This window comes from Perkinsus marinus (assembly GCF_000006405.1).
Source record: "Perkinsus marinus ATCC 50983 genomic scaffold scf_1104296932546, whole genome shotgun sequence".
Classification (NCBI taxonomy): domain Eukaryota; phylum Perkinsozoa; order Perkinsida; family Perkinsidae; genus Perkinsus; species Perkinsus marinus.
The window spans coordinates 90,637-102,674 of record NW_003215385.1 but is presented as its reverse complement, the minus strand read 5'-3'; the positions used below and the strand labels follow the sequence as shown (position 1 = coordinate 102,674).

The 12,038-nt window shown below is 51.1% G+C and overlaps 7 protein-coding genes across 7 annotated transcripts in view; 1 reads left to right on the top strand and 6 right to left on the bottom strand.

The window, feature by feature from the left end:
- The window catches only part of Pmar_PMAR005785 (hypothetical protein), a gene marked incomplete at its 5' end in the record, with an annotated part of 3,517 nt that extends 2,589 nt beyond the window's left edge, over positions 1 to 928 (bottom strand). Inside the window, 4 exons of the mRNA XM_002785421.1 lie at positions 48 to 123; positions 169 to 517; positions 563 to 612; positions 681 to 928. Coding sequence (XP_002785467.1) covers positions 48 to 123; positions 169 to 517; positions 563 to 612; positions 681 to 928 — 723 coding nt within the window. The remainder of the gene's footprint in view (positions 1 to 47; positions 124 to 168; positions 518 to 562; positions 613 to 680) is intronic.
- Positions 929 to 1,500: 572 nt separating this feature from the next.
- Pmar_PMAR005784 (hypothetical protein) lies at positions 1,501 to 1,814 on the bottom strand (the record flags this gene model as incomplete). Its single annotated transcript, XM_002785420.1, has 2 exons — positions 1,501 to 1,588; positions 1,639 to 1,814. The coding sequence occupies 2 exons, from the start codon at positions 1,812 to 1,814 to the stop codon at positions 1,501 to 1,503; spliced, it is 264 nt and encodes an 87-aa protein (XP_002785466.1).
- Positions 1,815 to 2,053: 239 nt separating this feature from the next.
- Positions 2,054 to 2,247, bottom strand: Pmar_PMAR005783 (hypothetical protein; the record flags this gene model as incomplete). The annotated part of the gene is made up of 1 exon (XM_002785419.1): positions 2,054 to 2,247. A coding segment is annotated over one exon (194 nt), but the record flags the coding sequence as incomplete, so codon positions are not given.
- Positions 2,248 to 2,684: 437 nt separating this feature from the next.
- Pmar_PMAR005782 (hypothetical protein) lies at positions 2,685 to 4,498 on the bottom strand (the record flags this gene model as incomplete). Its single annotated transcript, XM_002785418.1, has 4 exons — positions 2,685 to 2,963; positions 3,053 to 3,135; positions 3,185 to 4,089; positions 4,152 to 4,498. The coding sequence occupies 4 exons, from the start codon at positions 4,496 to 4,498 to the stop codon at positions 2,685 to 2,687; spliced, it is 1,614 nt and encodes a 537-aa protein (XP_002785464.1).
- Positions 4,499 to 4,976: 478 nt separating this feature from the next.
- Positions 4,977 to 6,308, bottom strand: Pmar_PMAR005781 (Phosphatidylinositol transfer protein alpha isoform, putative; the record flags this gene model as incomplete). The annotated part of the gene is made up of 6 exons (XM_002785417.1): positions 4,977 to 5,439; positions 5,484 to 5,547; positions 5,616 to 5,685; positions 5,736 to 5,845; positions 5,891 to 6,124; positions 6,194 to 6,308. The coding sequence occupies 6 exons, from the start codon at positions 6,306 to 6,308 to the stop codon at positions 4,977 to 4,979; spliced, it is 1,056 nt and encodes a 351-aa protein (XP_002785463.1).
- A 175-nt stretch (positions 6,309 to 6,483) lies between these two features.
- Positions 6,484 to 8,551, bottom strand: Pmar_PMAR005780 (ATP-dependent RNA helicase DBP3, putative). The gene is made up of 6 exons (XM_002785416.1): positions 8,425 to 8,551; positions 7,777 to 8,378; positions 7,524 to 7,730; positions 7,143 to 7,393; positions 6,977 to 7,094; positions 6,484 to 6,921 (listed from the first exon to the last, which is right to left on the bottom strand). The coding sequence occupies exons 1-6, from the start codon at positions 8,522 to 8,524 to the stop codon at positions 6,754 to 6,756; spliced, it is 1,446 nt and encodes a 481-aa protein (XP_002785462.1). The 5' UTR covers positions 8,525 to 8,551; the 3' UTR covers positions 6,484 to 6,753.
- A 445-nt stretch (positions 8,552 to 8,996) lies between these two features.
- Positions 8,997 to 10,749, top strand: Pmar_PMAR005779 (conserved hypothetical protein; the record flags this gene model as incomplete). The annotated part of the gene is made up of 6 exons (XM_002785415.1): positions 8,997 to 9,097; positions 9,227 to 9,394; positions 9,441 to 9,528; positions 9,573 to 9,903; positions 9,945 to 10,519; positions 10,578 to 10,749. 6 exons carry the CDS (start codon positions 8,997 to 8,999, stop codon positions 10,707 to 10,709), a joined length of 1,395 nt encoding a protein of 464 aa, XP_002785461.1. The 3' UTR covers positions 10,710 to 10,749.
- Positions 10,750 to 12,038: the final 1,289 nt, after the last annotated feature.

The window sequence follows — 12,038 nt, the reverse complement described above, 5'->3', positions numbered from 1 at the left end:
TACCTACCCCAGACGTATCACAGGCCTACAACGACCATCCTTCTCACCATTGACTTGGCTGCTCCCTGCCCTTCAAAGACCTTCAACAGCCGATCGATCAGAGCTCCCACATCGAGGTTGTCCCTGGCCAAAGACAGTGAGCAAAGATACGCCATCAGCTTGCCCTACAGCTCAGATAAGTCATCCTCCTGCCTGGCGATCTCCATAGGGGTTGGTTGAGGCTGTGCAGGGGTCTGCGCTGGTGGCGGGTGTTGCATAAGGCCTTGCAGTGCTTGTAGCATCTGTACGCTGGCACCCCCTCCTGACGTCGCCTGCCCCCCCGTGGTGTTATTCAGTTGCTGTAACTGCCCGACCAAGGCCCCTAGGCCACTACCACCAGCTATAGTAGTAGTAGCAGGGAGGGAGGAGGCGGCCGCAGCAGCAGCAGCGGCGGCGACGTTGGTCGTAGCAGCAGCTGTGGGCTGGGGTGGTGATGGTGATGATGACGGCGACCGAGGCCGTGTCCGCTTAGACATGCCTGAGGGAGCATGCCTTATAAAGCTACGTACGGTGGCCCTCCTACTGGCAATGACTTCCAGCAGCTCATCGTATTTCTCTGGGCTATCGGCAAATCTGAATGAGACACATTGAGAGGAAGCAGACGCGCACAGGTTCGATCCCTGCACGGGTCAATTTCTTACAGGCATTTGGCTTGATCGAGATATTGCTTCATTTCTTCCACCTTGAGCCTAACCTTAGCCCCCGATGTACTGATAGTAGCCGTACTGGCAGCAGCGCTAGCAGGCCGACTCTGTGGTATAGGAGACGACACCGATGTAGGGGAGGCGACGGCGGCCTCTATCACTGCCGAGGGGACGGCAGCCTGACTTGCCTCAGGGGCTGCTGGCAAAGGGGTAGGAGTAGGGGGACTACCCTCGTGGAAAGACATAAACGGCTGAGAGGATGGACAAGTGGTCACCTCTCGGCCAACGCAATAACAACAGCGGCAGTAACAACAACTATGAACATGGTACGAGAGTAGCGATAACTATAATAACGAAAATGGCAAGTCTGCTGCTTCGCTCCGCCCCATTTTCCTCCTCATTTCCTATGGGCTCTTGCCGAACGCCAGCAAGGAATTCCGAGGAGTCAAAATCTGTGTGTAGATGGGCATCATTCAACCCAAGAGAGGATGCTTACCCCGACACGAGGCTGCGACGTTGTCAGCCGTACCATCTGGGAGGCTACTCTCACAAGGCGGAGGGTCGGCCGACCATCGGGGGTCGATCATCTCGCTGAGGAAGCCGATGTCATATCCTGAGCGGAGCGATGCTGGGATATAGTTGGGTTCAGGGGCCTCACCGATGGAGCAGTAGCAAATCTTCACCAACTCTGAAGTGAAGTCAGTCAATCGACGACACTCTACATGATCGTTGATACATCGGCCGAGGTTACATGTGGATATCTGGACAAATGGGAAGGCTCCCAACCGCAGACTTCCCCATCCCGAAGGTCTCGCGATCAATTCGCGCACGCTACCTCTCTGCATGTACCACACAGCTTCTCCGCTACACAGGAGTACTGCTGATCGTCCCGAAGAGCCTCATACCTGTCGGCACCCACCATCGACAGCGGCAGCCGGGGGAACTCCTTCCTCACCCTGCCTTAGAGCCTCCCGAGAGGGCTGCTTCGGTCAATGGTGGAGAGAACACCAACGCCTCCAATAGAGCCACTGGCTCGGAGAGCTCCGGACACTTATCAAGACAGGGAGCCGGGTCCCATACCGAAGATGCCTCTATGATGGGAAGAAGGAGGAGGAGGGAAAGATGAAGCATGGCTAACAGATGAGGCCGGGCCCATTCGGTAACTCGAGATGATAGGTGATGAGGAAAGGATGGTAGTAATAATGGTATACAATGGGATACAGCAATTACTAGGATGATACACGACAAGACGATCAACGCTTTCCAGCGGAATGACGACTGTGACAATCAGTTGGTAGGAGACGTTTGCTCGATTCCACCTGAAAGTGGGTAATCGAAAGATCCCTGGTTCGACCCCCGCAGCAGCTCACTTTAATGTCCATCAGCGGTGATCCCTTAGGAGGGAAGGTCCCTATTGATTCTTCAGGAGGCTGCATCAAGTCATCCGGTAACTGCCCGCTCACCCACAATGGCTCTCCATCAAAACACAGACGATCGAAGATGTTCCCCTCAGCATAGCTGTGTAGTACCCCTCGAGCGTTCCGGACGCTCCCTGTCACTAACCCTGAAGAGAGATGAGGGTGGACGGGAGAGGCGGATGACTACCAGTAGATGGGTCGGCTATGGACAGCTCGCAGCTGCCTCCTGTATCACCAGCGATGCTGATAGAGATCCCTCCTTCCCATCGCAGCAAACAGTGCTTAGACGAGCCACTCATAGGCCGACACACCTGATGAGATCCCAGGTTCGATCCCAGCACCTGGCATTTTCTTACAAGTTTCGGCAACTGCGTAATCCTAGCTGTGACAGCCTTGCTGGACGGTCGTTTACTGCTTCGCTCCGCTATAATATTATCATTGGCACTACTAAGGAAATCGATGCAGTGATGGCCTGTCAAGTTGAGAGCTATCCCAGCAGTCCTATGGCGCAGTGAGGGGGGCAAGAGGGACACACCATATCTGAGGCAGAAAAGGTCCCTGGTTCGAACCCCACGCCCGACACTCACTGCATGGTCCCTCTCTGAGTCCACTGTCCACCACCCTTTTCCTCGGTGACCAAGTAATGTGCATGGTTAGAGCTGACAGCTTCCCAGCATATCTCAGCAGCCTGACCTCCCCTCCCTCCCCGCCTCGGGATCACCGCCTTGCATTGACACGTGTCCCCGGCTATTATCACAGCTTTAGAGGACGCAGTGGCCGTCGCCAGGAAGGCATCGCTACTTTGAAGGGCACATAGGAGACGTTGGAGACTACCCACGATAGAAGCAGCGACCAGTTGTAACTGAAAATCAGAATCACCTACTCCAACAGTTGAGCAGCGGGCGAGATTAAACACCCTGGTTCAACCCGAGCAGGCCACATTTCTCCTACCGCTCGCGTCGAATCATGATTCACAATAGCAGTGCTCGCCCTCGGCATGTAGACACTCGATTGAACGAACATATACGACAACGCTGAGACATATAAGACAACATGAGCGACAGGTTAGACCAGTGCTCTCACCCAAGAGGGTCGGCATTGCTTTATCCTCTCCCTCCGATGGCCCTCCTGCCCTTCCCACCACTGCCTCCTCAGAGTTGTGTAGCAGCGCCGTCTTCAATGCCGAATCGATACCAGCTACCCCGTAGGGCAAGGGCAGCTCTACCCAGCCTCCAGGAGAGCGTCTAATAGCGTGGACGCTGCCTCCACGAGGCATACCCAGATCCGGTATAGAGGGACAAGGGCGAGGACATACCACTGTGATGAGCTGTAGGGCACTGAGGAAGTCCCTCACAAAGGTTAGACTCCCTCTAGCCTTGCCGGGGCCACCACGTGTGTGCATTATAACCGACAGAGAGGAGGATGAGGCCTGGGGGTAGACAGCCCAACAGGTATACCTCTCACAGTGCTCTTGTTCGTGATGCATAATCATCAACGACGGCAGGACCCCCTCGGACCTCGGTCGGATGATATGCTCTACCCTATCCTTCCCTCGATACTGCACTAGCCCTGTACTGGACAGTCTCGAGGCCGCTCCCCCGTTGAGTGCAGGAGTCCACTTGTGCCACTCAGAGATGTCCAATAAGGCAGCCTCAATAAGGCCACTACTGGCAGTAGGGAGGGTAACCTCTCCCACTACTACACCGCTACAGGTGCCTTGTTGCACTGCAATCACTATAGGTAGGAGCTCCATCACAGCCATGACCCACATGGCAAGGGTGAGGACGGCTAGGGGCGTCATGAAGGCTCCTGTGATCGATAGGACAAAGAGAAGGCTCGTAAGGATAGCTAGAGCAATGGATAAAGGGATGGAGTAGAAGTCCACAAGGATAGCTTCCGACCAAACTTTTGATAGAAAAACTGTTAAATTGGCATCCTCTGCGCCCCTCTTAACTTCTCTCCACAGTCTCAGGCCTTTATCTGTCGACCTGAAATGATGAACTATAGGACCCAGGTTCGATCCCCACACCCGACAACTTACACCACACACATGTCGTTGCCCTGATATCCACACCGAACGAACCTCAGAAGCCCCTCTATCCCCTTAGCAGGCTCCTTAGGCAAGTACCGCGTATAATCTTCAGACAGTAGACCCCCACCCGTGTGCTCAGCCGCCTTTTTATCCACCGGCTCTACCCCACTGGGCTCAACCTCACGTCGTGCCTCCTCGACCTTACTAGGAGTGGGTTCAACACTAGAATGCTTAGGGGAAGTTTCCAAAGGAGTGGTAGGGACAGTAGCCCTATCTGCCGCCTCCTGACACCACGACATCCATTGTCTGGTCTCACCTTCGCTACCACCAGATACAATGATCTGCCGACGGGTCTCTCGGGGCATCTGAGCAAAGCCTATAATTTCGTGGCGCGTGACGGAACTATATGCTACCACTATAAAGGCATGTTCCCGTCCCTTATGGGCTCCACACCACTGCACTACAGCACCTCTCATTGATATGCTATCCTTCGGCCTCAGTTCCCTCGAGTCACGATAATAGCTCAACACTGACCCCGACAGGAGGAAGTACCTACACAGTGGGGGGACACTCCAGCGCTGCCTCGATAACCGTGTCACCACGATCCGTTAATCTAAGTTCTGTCACTGAGGATCGAGTTTGAATTTTTTATCCGCAGTGAAATGATAGTACGAATCTCTTTTTCCGTTCGTAGACCATCAAATTTGTATTCTTTCGGATGATACCAAGACGGTCAGCGGCTGAGCTCAATCCTCCCCTACTAAGCCGAGAATACAAATATCTATGCGACTATGTACAGATCAACTACATGAATTAGGGAATCGCCATCCCCGCCCCCAGAGGTTACCTCTCGTTCCAACTTGTATTGATGATACCATCTCCCAGCTTAAACAACGATCCAGCCCTTAACACATCCCGTCCGGCCTTCCTAATCGATTTAGCGCTCGCCCCGTTGATCGATATGTCGATATTATTAACACTAGCACTCACACTCGTCCGCGCTGGATCTACCGGTGATGCGGAGACCATGAGCAGACCAGTGGTATCCTTATTTGACATTCGGCTGGCAGTACGCGACCTCCCTCCAGGGCTATTCTGCGAGGCATCCCCATCCACCTCTGGGGTATCCTCACCCTCCTCCACTTCACTTATGTCGGAATCGTCTGGGACCTCCACCCCTTCCTCGATTCTCTTGTCCCGCCAGAATTTCCTTAGCCTCCTCTGGACCTTATCCTCCATCAATCTAATGTCGTCCATGGTCAACCCTGCCCATTCATCAGCCCAACACACACACTTTCGATGATACCTAGCAAGCTTAGAAATACCCCAATTGCTGTATCGGCGGCCTACTTAAAGAGGGTAGTCTTAGTAGCCTTCACAATGAAGCTTTCTACCCTATTCTGCATCATAAACCCTGGATTGCAAGTAACATGGATAACCTAAAGCCCAGTAGTAGTAGGAGGAGGAGGGCTAACGACAGACCCACCTTATAGCACGTCATGATGGGCCGGATAGTCTGCATCCAGTCCGGCCCCAATGGTCCTATGCCGAGCTAGCAAGCGAAGGAATATACACTCACTACAACAACCCTACAGGCATTACCTTTTCGCTATGCCACTTGGAGGGATCCTCCTCAGGGTTGTAGTCCTTACTAGATATATGATCGTTGACGACATCAATAAAGTCGATTTTCCGTTTAGCTAGGTCGGTGTCTGATATGAACACCCCTTAGACCCCCTCCGAGCCTCTGTGAGTACCGTCCATTTTCAGCGCGTTATCATCAGTACAGTTGCCTTCGATATGCATACTGTCAATTTCCATGGAGAACTCGCTGAGCATAGGACAGGAGTAGACAGTGCGGCATCGCGGGAAGGCGTTCCAACTCTTCTCATCGAATACCAGCCAATCGGGATTGACCAACGAGGTGACCCAAGAGGGCAAATACGGTGCTATAGAAATACGCTTGTGGGTGAATTGACCCTGGGTCTCTCCTGAGAGAGTATAACATCATAACCCACTGCACTAAATCATTGCTACTAACCCAACACCCTCCTAACTACCATCATCATATGGCTCATTAGTGACCACTTCCACACCGGCCCCTCCAGTAGTATCCTCCAGACTAGACTTTGCCACCATATACAGCTGAGCCACATGGTACTGCTCTACCTCCATTGGAAGAACTATTCTATACTCTTGAACTCTCGGCATCCCCACGCTTTACCCCTCACCCTCTGGGCTGCAATTATTACACTAAAAAGAGTAACTACCGAAAAGAATCTTAGGTTGAAGGCATTAAGATACAAACAAGGCCCAAATATTTGCCACCCGCACTCTACACTCAAGCATCACTACAAGAAACCGGCGTATGATCGGAAAGTGTCACAACTGTAGGACAGTAATTTCCACCGATTTCAGTACGTTAGCCAACGAAAGCCACCCCATCCCTATAGATACATGAGGAGGCGACTCCCCAAGGCCTCCACGAGGCAGCACCAACAACACCCTACAGATACGCAATAATGGAACTAGAAACTAATACAACAGTCGGGAGGCGACGAGTCGCTCACGAATTGGTCTCAGTGTAGAGGTCCACCATCGTGAAGGCTCTAGAAGGGGTCTAATCGTCATCCTCATCATCGGAAAAAGTAACGTGAGTTTTCTTAGCTTCCAACTTAGCCATCTCCTCCTCATCTTTGAAGAACGCTCCATATATAGGATGCACCTTCTTCTTGCTGGCCTTGAACCCTCCAGTTTGGTTAGCCAACTTAGCGAGCCCTTCAGACACCTACCAGCAGAGAAGTACCTTCCTATAAGCTCGTGAGAAAAGGCTTTGGTACTACCGGCTGTCCACAACGTTCTAGAAGGCCCTTAAGGTCGAAGGCGAACTGCTTCTCTTCATCAGCGTTAAAGATAGTCACAGCATTACCAGTACGACCAGCTCGGCCAGTACGACCAATTCTAAGAAAAATGCCCTACCCAGGGATCGAACCCATGACCATGTTCTACCTATGAACATAATCTTCAATGACCAATGGGAAGGTATAATTGATGACTCCCGTAACGTCCTTAACATCGAGCCCTCTAGCCGCGACATCAGTGGCGACCAGGATGAGGTTTTGACCCTCCGTAAACCTCTTGATAGAAGCCTCACGGGCCATCTGCGTCATGTCACCATGGAGGCCAACAACATCGTAATAGTCCCGAAGGGTCCTCTCCAGATGCGCTGCCTCCTTCTTGTACAAGGCAAACACGATCACCTACGACAGCAGACAAAGTTATCCACAGTACAAGTACGAGCTACTCCATCAGAAAGGGTATAGATATCTACGCACAGTGTAGATTTACCCATAGATGAGTGCCCCTCCCCGTTAGTATTATCAATATTACTTTCCAAACTCCCTTGTTAGGGCAAAGGTTGCCAAGATGATACCACAGACGATTCATCTTAGGCTTCCTGTCCTGTACGATATCGATAGTTTGAGTGATTCGTGTATTGGCTGTGAGCTCATCCTCATTGCCCTTCGTCTCGTTACTTCCCATCACCGTCACTGTTATCCGCTCGCGCTTCATCAGCTTCCTCGACAGCCTCCGTACCTAAACTCCCACCTGCCGTCCGAAGGCTCCCCAAAGGCATTACTACCTCCTTATTCCAAGTAGCTGAGAACATAAGAGACTGCCTCTTATCGGGCGATGGGAGATACCCAAAGATATCCGTGACACTAGGTAGGAAGCCCATGTCCAGCATTCTATCAGCCTCATCAAGAACAGCATAGTTGACCTTGTATAAGTCCAAAGAGCCGTCCTGGAGGAGATCCAAGACTCGCCCGGGAGTACCAACAACGATCCTAGGGTGCTCAGCCTTCAACTGTTTCTGCTGCTCCCATTTAGGCGTACCACCATAAAGGCAGATCGAAGGAAGCTTCTGCTTCTTCTTATCAACATCCACGATGACCTCATGGATTTGCCTGGCGAGCTCCCTAGTAGGGGAGAGTACCATCATCATGCTATCATCGCCCTTCTGCATGGCCTTTGACATGAAAGGCAACGCAAAGCCGAGGGTCTTACCGCTACCCGTCTCGGCAACACCAATGACATCTAGACCCGAGAGAAGGAGGGGCCAGCACGCTGCTTGGATGGCCGATGGGGTCGCGAACTTGTCCTTAAGATAAGCCCTTAAGGACTTCCGAAGACCTGACTCCTCGAATGTCCGTGCGAGAGGGACCTCAGTGGGGTCTGATAGACCTGAGATGTGGATAACGAGTGGTACACCTATTCCATGTCCAGTTACCAGCAACCTCTATCTTGGAGTCCCCATAGATGACTTCAGGAGGGCTAGGCTTGCCGACGGCAGCATCCACAGTTCTCTTCCTTGATACAGCTTCCGGCATTTTGGATATATAACGTAAAGGGTGGCTGAGAGACGATAGACCGGAGATGTGGCGAGAGAACTACACGCCTAACGTAGTCTCGGTTATCAGCCTTAGCTGACCAAGCTTGCGAAGATATTAGTGCGGCCAGGGGAGGCTTATTGTCAAGGTCTAAGCTTCCACCAGTGCGTCGCCTTGTTATGACTTACTGGGCGAGCGCTAAATCAGTCCAGAATTTGTCAAACCATGGAGAAGTCGAAATCTCCTCTCATAGCACACTGAGATTTGCCCTGTTATCATCTACTCTACCACGCCTAGGATGGGCCATCCCCATTTAAAGCAGCCGCCACCTTAATCGTGTATAGGGGTGCTGCGCTGTAGAGGTAGCCACGACGACGACAATAATCGATTACCAGGGCGCAGCGAGAATTGCACAATGCGTGTATGCGCGGACTCTATAGAGGCTAGCAGCAGTTGTTTTTGGTTATCGGGTATGCCCATTACGAACCATCTAGGCCACAAGGTCCTCTCTCCGATTACGGATAAGGAGGAGTTTGAAAAGGCATGCAAGAAGAACATCTATCACATGCTTATGTAGGATATTACCTGTTTCACATCCGTCTTCATATGCACATGGTCAACTACTTATTATGGTTGATTTTGTATACCCAAAATCGTGTAGATAGAAACTCACGAGCTCAGTTGAGGAGACGCTTTCCTCAGGTACTCAGCTCTGCAGGGGATATGTCAAGCCATCGCGCAGATGGGTATCTTCGATGCATATCTTTACGTTATGGCTGGGGACTCTAATAAAGCTGTCGGATGGGCTGAGTCCATCTCTGGGTTGAGTCAAGTCTCTGTTGCCATACCAGCAGGCATACTGGTCGATAAGTAAAATTAGGGGTGCCTCCTCTAGAGGGTATTCCCACGATGATAGGTTCTCTCGAGCCCTGATATGTCGATGGTGTGGTTGGTTCTCCTTGCTCATGGTCGTGTTATCAATATGTGGTATATACTATGACAATGTAAGTAGCCATGGTATTACTCATCGTCTACCTTTCTTTTTCAGATGATAGTCATATGCTTCGCCCTAGCTGTGGCTGGTGGCTACTTCGCAACACAGAACTGCGCGACCTACTCCCTTTTCGCAGACTCCATCCCTCAGGGTCACCGTGCTAAGTGGCTAACGCGAGCATCAGTGGTGAATCAGTTGGCCTCGGGGCTCGGACCATTTATTGGTCTCTTCCTGTTCGTATACTTTGGTAATGAGTGGCGACTAAGTGTGCTGCACACTGTGCTCATCATTGGTTTTCTCGGGTTCATCCCTGCCAATTTTTTCCTCTTTGGATGGACTGATGTAACCCATGAAGATGGCCTCGGTGGCAACGCAGGCCGATCAGGTGAGTGTCGTGACCTACTGTTATCGCAAATCGTCTTTCAGGGGCGCATGTATATCGTAAGACCACATCAGAGTGGACCTGGACAATACCGTATCTGATGTGTGCGAATGACTTCATCACATGTATAGGCGCCGGGATGACTGTGAAGTTCTTCCCACTATTCTTCAAAAACGACTATAACTTCTCGCCGACTCAAGTGCAGCTCCTATGGGCCTTCTATGGGCTCACCTTTGGGCTCTTCACATGGTTCTGTGATAAAGTAGCGAATCATGTGGGTAGAGTCCAAGCTGGAATCCTCTTCTCTACTCTTGGTGTTATATGCCTCTTCTGTCTGGCATGGGTCCGCTGGTTGCCCGCCGTTGTTTTTACCTTCTTACTCAGAGGGGCGGTCCAGAATGCGATATACCCGGTTGATCGATCGATCATTATGGACTTCGTACCATCTCACCAAAGGGGGAGGTGGAACGCCTTGGAGTCGCTATCGTCTATGACCTGGTCGGGGTCTGCGGTGATAGGAGGGTATCTGATGGATAACCATGATTATCGATATACCTTCGTTGTGACGGCTTATATTTATCTGGTGGCCTTGTTGATGCGTTTGCCACTGCTGAAATTGGTAGTAGAGAGGAAGGTCGTGGGTTCGATCCCTGGTGAGTGCATTTTGTTTTCTTCAGGTCCCTAAGGAGGAGAAGTTCACGTTCACGGAGAGTCTACTGAGTGTTCCAGAAAGCAATGCTAGTATGGATGAGGAGAGGATGAAAGTTATGGCGAGCCCACGAACGCCAAACTCTAAGTTCGAAAACTGAGTCTTCTTCCAACCTGTTCATCACGTTGTCATCTACCCACTTGACAAGTTTCGCCTCGACCATAGCAGTTGCGTTGGTGATTCGGCACGTCGTATCATCGTCCCTGATGTAGTTCTTATTGTTGTTCATAGTCCTCATCATGAACAATCCGAAGAGTGTATTAAAAACATGTGGTCTGGGGAGAGAAGTAATGTGGGGATCCTTTGGGGTCATCGTGTATCGTGGTAGGGCCCGTTGGGAAGGATGAGTAAACATATTGCAATGAGCTAGCGGAGCGATGCATCTTGCATCTTGAGTTTGGATCCAGAGGGATGCCGGTATGATCCTGGGTAGAGATGAAGAATTCGTGGAAGTGCTGTTGGATAACATCTGATAGGTACGATGGTCATATTTCGACTTCAAAATATGTCGCCTTTCAGGCTAGGGAGTTCGTGCAAACACCAGGATGTGGTGTAGCCGGTAAAGATAGATGAGTGCTTCCGAGGTCCCGGGTTCGATTCCCAGAGGGGGTGTTTCAGGCGTTGGTCAAGCCTAGCATGAGGAGCAGTTTTCGTGTGTACGGTCGTCGGTTCCCCAACGGATCGACCTGACTAGTGACGTTGCTATCATGTCTCCCTCGGTGACCGTGAGGATCGATGCTGATCAGGAGGGTATGGGTCTTTTGTGTAAACCGCAAGTGATAAGAAGGTATCTTAGCGCACAGGGAAGATTCTTACTACCAGGTGACATCAGCGAGGATGTTATTGTCATGTTGGATGTGATGAGAAGTATCATCCTGAGGCTGATGCCGATGGGTATTGCCACTATGACGATAGGAAGTAAACAAGGTGTGGTATGTCGTTCTGTATGAGACCATGGCCGGTTAAAGTGTTGGGGGGATTCAAGTCGTTTCTCCCTGGTTCGAATCCTGGTAGATGTACTTTTCTCAGGCTAAATTCCCACTGTTTGAGGAAGGTATGGTTTTGCTACGGAGCCGGATTGGGATGAATTCGTGGCGTTTCCGAGATGCAACACCTGCAGGCATGAACCTAAATTGACCAACACTGCTGCTTCATGGGAGATTCCTCTACAGTCGTCTCTCCACCACTTCAACTTGGCTATTGAGTTTGAGTGTCTTGATAGCTGCATACGAACGAGATCCGCACAGGTCATTGAAGAATTTCTTCCGAGTGTAGTTGTCGCTGAGAGGTTTTATTATTGCTGTGCGAGAGTCAGTTTTTTTGTATCAATCTCAACTGATGGAATACATAGGAGCGGGATCGTTCTTCTCGACGAGGGCGTCCCGAGGTAATAGCTGGTTGCGTAACTCCTCCTTCGGAAGGCTGGATG